Here is a 7,197-nt window from a genome sequence, read left to right on the forward strand (position 1 = left end):
GCTGCATGTGACTGCATGGAGGGTGTCACCCGGGGCGCTGCATGGAGGGTGTCACCCGGGGCGCTGCATGGAGGGTGTCACCCGGGGCGCTGCATGGAGGGTGTCACCCAGGGCGCTGCATGTCACTGCATGGAGGGTGCTCAGTGATACGGGAATGGGAAATTCTGTCCATTAAATACAATGAAATGTCTCATTGTATTTAATGGACAGAATTTCCCATTCCCGTATCACTGAGCACCCTCCATGCAGTGACATGCAGCGCCCTGGGTGACACCCTCCATGCAGCGCCCCGGGTGACACCCTCCATGCAGCGCCCCGGGTGACACCCTCCATGCAGCGCCCCGGGTGACACCCTCCATGCAGTCACATGCAGCGCCCTGGGTGACACCCTCCATGCAGCGCCCGGGTGACACCCTCCATGCAGTTGGCATCTCTCGGGAATGTTGAAACATTTTCACTATATAAGAATAATAGAGATTAGTGAACTTTGTGCCGTAAAATTGATTCTTTTGCCTCTTTCTCCGTCTCTCTCAGAGGGTTAGAGAACTCCGGAGCCGAGAGAGTGAAATATAAGCAGGTTGTCAGTCTTTGTCCTTCAGCCTCATGTGACTTGCTGAAGCCGGGGTAAAACTTCGAGTATATGCCCAAAAACAGCCAGCGATGCCCCCGTGGTCTAAGCCCCGCCCCCTCCCACACGGACTGCCATGTTCTGCAGTCTCCCCGTCCTACAGACATAGCAGAGGTGGTGGGAAGTTGCAGACAATGTGGAAGGTCTCGGGCCGGCCTCTAGGAGGGTCTTATGTACGATGTAGTGTGACGTATCTACATGTTCCAGTGCAGTAGAGTCTCAGGCCGGGTTCACACCTAGGCGGATGGAATATGCGCGGTTCGCGTCGCGCGTTTCCGAGGGCTACTTGGCTGTTTCCCGATGGAAACGCCCCAAAGACGCACATGTACTTATATGGGCGTAGGGCGGTTTCCCGCGCGTTCGTACTCGCGGATGGGAAGCGGACCTTAGACATAGCACGCACCCCACTACAGCCTGACCCCGCGTCCACCTTCATATGGAGCCGATCACAAAGATGGCGGCACCTATAGTACATAAGCTCTGGTTCACACCCCGGCGGATGGAATATGCGCGGTTGTCGCACTGGGTTTTTTTACCGCGATTAGCGACGAACGCGCGTTTCCGAAGGCTATTTGGCTGTATCCCAATGGAAACGCGCAACAAAACGACCCAAAGTAGCACCGGCACCTTTCCAGGCGCGGGGCGCTTTGTAGCGCGTTAGGGACGGGCGGGCGCCGAGGTGGGAACCAGACCATTGACTACAATGCGATTTATAGTTTTGAGCGTTTTGTAGAGCGTTCGCCGAGCGTAGAACCCGCCGCAAGACGTTCCGGTGTGAACGAGGCCTTAGTGTCATTTCCTGGTAGGTTTCTATGGTCGGTCTCTGACTGATGCGTCATCAAACCCCTACTGGTCAGTGAGCGCACACAGGTCAGGATTATGGGCAGGCCCGGCGCTACCGCAAGGCAAGTCAGGCGGCCGCAGGGTGAGGGCGCACATGGCCCGTGTAGGCAAGGATCCTAGCACCGGCACTGATTATGGGATAGACAAAGCCGCGCCTCCCTTCGTTCACCGAGGATCCCGCCCCCTGGAATAGGACAAATCACTGGCCGGGAATTCCTCCTCTACGAGTTCCCGCCAGACATTTACATGCTCAGGACACGAGGTTTATCCTGCGATAGGATTTCCAGCGGCAGTTTCTCCGGTATGTTCCGGTCACGTTGCGCTGTCATTGTCCTCAGGTGTCACCGGGCCTTCTATCTCCGACACGTGAGCAGGCCGGGCCCCCCGACTCTCAGGGCCCCTCGTCCCTGAACTTCCTATTATAGTTTATGTCCCACCGACACCTTCCACATGATTTGAGCCATCGCAGGCCGACACTTTCTAACCGTTAGCCCGCGGTCACACCGGAACGTCTTGCGGCGGGTTCTACGCTCGGCGAACGCTCTACAAAACGCTCCAACATCTAAATCGCGTTGTATTCAATGATCTGGTTCCCACCTCGGCGCCCGTCTCTAACGCGCTACAAAGCGGCCCGCGCCTGGGAAGGTGCCGGAGCTACTTTGCGGCATTTTTGTAGCGCGTTTCCATTGGGACACAGCCAAGCAGCCTTCGGAAACGCGCAATTTGTTTACCGCGAATCGCGCATATGCAATACGCCGAGGTGTGACCCAGGCCTGAGACACCACAGACGCGGCGCTGGGTCCGGTTCCTCCGGTGCGAGTCCACAAGGTGAATGTATTTCTTCCTCGGTCAGTATTAGCGTCTCACTTGCAGGGCCGGCAGCGCGAATCGATGTTGATGATTATTTCTTCCAGATGTCGGAGAAGAAGAGACTTGCGTGCGGCAGAATATTTCTCTCCATGTCTGTCTTGTAGCGTCCGTGTCCCCAGAGGTCTCTTTGTTGTCTTTGTTGTCTCCGCAGTACAGGGGCCTGTCGTTCCGTGTCTGTCCGTGTCGCTCTTCCTCCCCCACTGTCTGTTTCCTGGCATGTAGCTCTTCAGGTTCCCACATAGAAGCAGTGTTAGATGTCACGCGGTCTTCTGTCCACTGGCCTTCATGGTTCCCTCCCAGGCTTGGGGACACTCTCCATGGCGTCCTCCATGTGGACACCTCCCCCGTTTCCAAGTACAGGCATTCTGCAGGTCAGAGCTCTCCATGGCGTCCTCCATGTGGACACCTCCCCCGTTTCCAAGTGCAGGCATTCTGCAGGTCAGAGCTCTCCATGGCGTCCTCCATGTGGACACCTCCCCCGTTTCCAAGTGCAGGCATTCTGCAGGTCAGAGCTCTCCATGGCGTCCTCCATGTGGACACCTCCCCCGTTTCCAAGTGCAGGCATTCTGCAGGTCAATCACTGGCCGGGAATTCCTCCTCTACGAGTTCCCGCCAGACATTTACATGCTCAGGACACGAGGTTTATCCTGCGATAGGATTTCCAGCGGCAGTTTCTCCGGTATGTTCCGGTCACGTTGCGCTGTCATTGTCCTCAGGTGTCACCGGGCCTTCTATCTCCGACACGTGAGCAGGCCGGGCCCCCCGACTCTCAGGGCCCCTCGTCCCTGAACTTCCTATTATAGTTTATGTCCCACCGACACCTTCCACATGATTTGAGCCATCGCAGGCCGACACTTTCTAACCGTTAGCCCGCGGTCACACCGGAACGTCTTGCGGCGGGTTCTACGCTCGGCGAACGCTCTACAAAACGCTCCAACATCTAAATCGCGTTGTATTCAATGATCTGGTTCCCACCTCGGCGCCCGTCTCTAACGCGCTACAAAGCGGCCCGCGCCTGGGAAGGTGCCGGAGCTACTTTGCGGCATTTTTGTAGCGCGTTTCCATTGGGACACAGCCAAGCAGCCTTCGGAAACGCGCAATTTGTTTACCGCGAATCGCGCATATGCAATACGCCGAGGTGTGACCCAGGCCTGAGACACCACAGACGCGGCGCTGGGTCCGGTTCCTCCGGTGCGAGTCCACAAGGTGAATGTATTTCTTCCTCGGTCAGTATTAGCGTCTCACTTGCAGGGCCGGCAGCGCGAACCGATGTTGATGATTATTTCTTCCAGATGTCGGAGAAGAAGAGACTTGCGTGCGGCAGAATATTTCTCTCCATGTCTGTCTTGTAGCGTCCGTGTCCCCAGAGGTCTCTTTGTTGTCTTTGTTGTCTCCGCAGTACAGGGGCCTGTCGTTCCGTGTCTGTCCGTGTCGCTCTTCCTCCCCCACTGTCTGTTTCCTGGCATGTAGCTCTTCAGGTTCCCACATAGAAGCAGTGTTAGATGTCACGCGGTCTTCTGTCCACTGGCCTTCATGGTTCCCTCCCAGGCTTGGGGACACTCTCCATGGCGTCCTCCATGTGGACACCTCCCCCGTTTCCAAGTACAGGCATTCTGCAGGTCAGAGCTCTCCATGGCGTCCTCCATGTGGACACCTCCCCCGTTTCCAAGTGCAGGCATTCTGCAGGTCAGAGCTCTCCATGGCGTCCTCCATGTGGACACCTCCCCCGTTTCCAAGTGCAGGCATTCTGCAGGTCAAGTTTTTCATGCATGGCGGCAGGTCTGTGATAGTCTTAGCAGTGACATTCCAGCTTCCGACACCTCAGAATCCGAAGGAGCTGATGTAGGGACCCGAACCCAAGCAACCCCTCATGGAATAGGTGATGTAGGGACCCGAACCCAAGCAACCCCTCATGGAATAGGACCGCCCGTATATCAGGAACGGAGATTGCTTTGTGTCTTCAGCAGTTTGAAGCCGGTTTTGGGTTTACTCATCGGGGTCGTCTTTAGAGTTCTTCCCTCAGGATCCAAGTTGCAGCTGGTGGAGTTTATATTCCATCCGACAATTAGAGACTGCTGGAGGGGGTGCTGGAGGGGGTGCTGGAGGGGGTGCTGGAGGGGATGCTGGAGGGGATGCTGGAGGGGGTGCTGGAGGGGATGCTGGAGGGGGTGCTGGAGGGATGTTGGGCCTATACTCGAGTCTTTACCTTCTGTGCATGAGAAAATACAATGAGGATTTACATGTGAAACACTCAGCGTTTCACATGGTCCGGAGCGTAGCTGTGCCGTGCCAGTTCTTTGTGGTAACCGTGTGACCCCTCTGTGTGCCGTGGCATGTGCTTGTTCCCCGTCTGCTTGTGGCTGCTGTGCTTTTCCTGTTTGCATTTGACTCCATGTACCCCAAGTCTTCCTCACTGCTCTTCTAGGTTGTCACTTCTCAGGCACAACCAGGTTCCTCGATGTACGACTCTCTCCTGGACGTCCTGGGAACCTCCTTAGCTCCAGAATACCAGCGCTGCATTCACCCAACAAACATAGAATACCAGCGCTGCATTCACCCAACAAACATAGAATACCAGCGCTGCATTCACCCAACAAACATAGAATACCAGCGCTGCGTTCACCCAACAAACATAGAATACCAGCGCTGCATTCACCCAACAAACATAGAATACCAGCGCTGCATTCACCCAACAAACATAGAATACCAGCGCTGCATTCACCCAACAAACATAGAATACCAGCGCTGCATTCACCCAACAAACATAGAATACCAGCGCTGCATTCACCCAACAAACATAGAATACCAGCGCTGCGTTCACCCAACAAACATACCATTTAGGATTTTAGTGTCACAACATTTGTTGGATTCTCCGTTAGCTTGTTATTGTTGTTTGGGGACCCGAGTGGGGAGATTGTCTCGTCCTTTCCTGTCGCCGCCACCGTGACAGGAAGTGAGGGGGAAATCTACGGACACCCCCAGACCGCAACACACAGGTGACAGAATCTGATTTCTTGGCTGGAGGTTTCCAGGATGAATAAATAATGAACGGAGAGGAAGTGTTTACAATGAACCCGATACCAGTATTTGTTTCCTAAGTCAGCCGCGTAACATTCATATTGTTTTCTGATTGCTGGGAGGAGTCAGGCAGTGGAAGCTTCCGGGACATCTCCCTGGATTGGCTGTGCCGGTGTTGTTCTGTGCGTTTCCTGTCTGCAGCCATATTGCTCCATTACCTAACATGGCCGCGTGCCACTGACACTACCCCGAGATGAATCCCAGCTTCGTCCAATCTCTATCTCTCACCCTTATGGTGGCCAATAGAAACGTGCGATTAGCTTCGCTACAGATCGAAATTCGGAGGAAATTTTGTATATTCGGAGATTCCGATGTATCCGAATTACAGATGTAACGAATGCAAGCCAATCCGAATTTCCGATTCCGGAATTCATTAGCGGTAATCTGTACGAAATTTTGGTTTGTTGGACGAACTTTCGTTGCAGCAAAGTGACATTTGTGGGGGGAAATAAAAACTTTTTTTCCTCTTAAGCCCTCGGTCCCACCGGAACGTTTTGCGGCGGGTTCTACGCTCGACGAACGCTCTACAAAACGCTCAGAAATATAAATCGCGTTGTATTCAATGGTCTGGTTCCCACCTCGGCGTATTTCCGCCCGTCCCTAACGCGCTACAAAACGGCCCGCGCCTGGGAAGGTCCAGGTACTACTTTGGGCTGTTTTGTTGCGTTTCCATTGGGATACAGCCAAGCAGCCTTCGGAAACGCGCGCCTGTCGCGCGACTTTTTACCGCGAATCACGACGGACGCGCATATGCAATACGCCTAGGTGTGAACGAGACCTTAATGTCACTTTGCTGCAACCAACGAAACGAAATTTCGTACGAATTTCCTCCGATTCCGAAACGAATTGACTTTCGGATCCGAAAAACAAAATAACACAAAATTCGAATCAAAACGAAAAGAAACGAAACCAATGTTTTGCTGGTGCTCATGTCTGGTGGGCAATTATCCGCGTAGTCTTCAAATATTGCAAACCAAACAAAAGACATGTAAAAGAACAACACTGAGCTGCCTTGACCTTTGAACTTGTGCCGCCTGTTCTGCCCTTTTCCGATAGCCGCTGTGTGCCGTGTAAGGGGGCGTCCTATGACTCCCAGTGTAGAAGTGACAAGTCTTTCCGATATGTCTCACCCGCTTTTCTCTCTCTCTCTCTCCCGGCTCCTCCTGGCACAGATCCGCGTCGTGAAGGCATTCCGTAGCTCTCTCTATGAAGGTTTAGAAAAACCGGACTCTCGAACTTCCATTCACAACTTCATGACCCATCCAGAGTTTAAGATAGAAGATTCTCAGCCTCACATCCCTCCAATTGATGAAACAGATCTGGAGGAAGATCCTGCCCCGAAACAAGACTCCAGCCAGCCCCCGTCACCCAACAAGAACAACAACGCGCTGGATAGCGGGATAAACCTCACTACGGAGACCAGCAAATCAGCGACCTCTTCCAGCCCGGGGAGCCCCATACACAGCCTGGAGACGTCCCTTTAGCTGGCGCCGCTTCCTCATCACCACAACAAGGAATATTCATGTGTCTGGCTGGGTAAGATGTCTTCACATTCGGAGGCCGGCAGAGGAAGCTCCGTGTCCACGCAGTGCTGGCAGTGAGAACGTGGCAGGTTTATCACGATGGCCCGATGCTGCTGAAAAGACAAAACTTAGGACAATAAAAAGACGCCTTCCAACCATGTTCCTGCATGAATGTACACTAACAGTCCCTCCTTCCACTGCTTACATTTTTATACACCTCCGAGACTTTCCACGCACAGGGATGATGTGGAAGAA

At 53.7% G+C, this 7,197-nt stretch overlaps 1 protein-coding gene across 1 annotated transcript in view; it reads left to right on the top strand.

Annotated features, from left to right (window-relative positions):
• Positions 1-7,065, top strand: part of LOC108803714 (plasma membrane calcium-transporting ATPase 1-like) — an 8,753-nt gene extending 1,688 nt beyond the window's left edge. Inside the window, exon 2 of the mRNA XM_018575535.1 lies at positions 6,592-7,065. Coding sequence (XP_018431037.1) covers positions 6,592-6,903 — 312 coding nt within the window. The 3' untranslated portion in view covers positions 6,904-7,065. The remainder of the gene's footprint in view (positions 1-6,591) is intronic.
• Positions 7,066-7,197: the final 132 nt, after the last annotated feature.

The sequence above is a fragment of the Nanorana parkeri genome, unplaced genomic scaffold (assembly GCF_000935625.1).
Source record: "Nanorana parkeri isolate BGI_ZX_2015 unplaced genomic scaffold, ASM93562v1 scaffold4077, whole genome shotgun sequence".
NCBI classification, from domain to species: Eukaryota; Metazoa; Chordata; class Amphibia; order Anura; family Dicroglossidae; genus Nanorana; species Nanorana parkeri.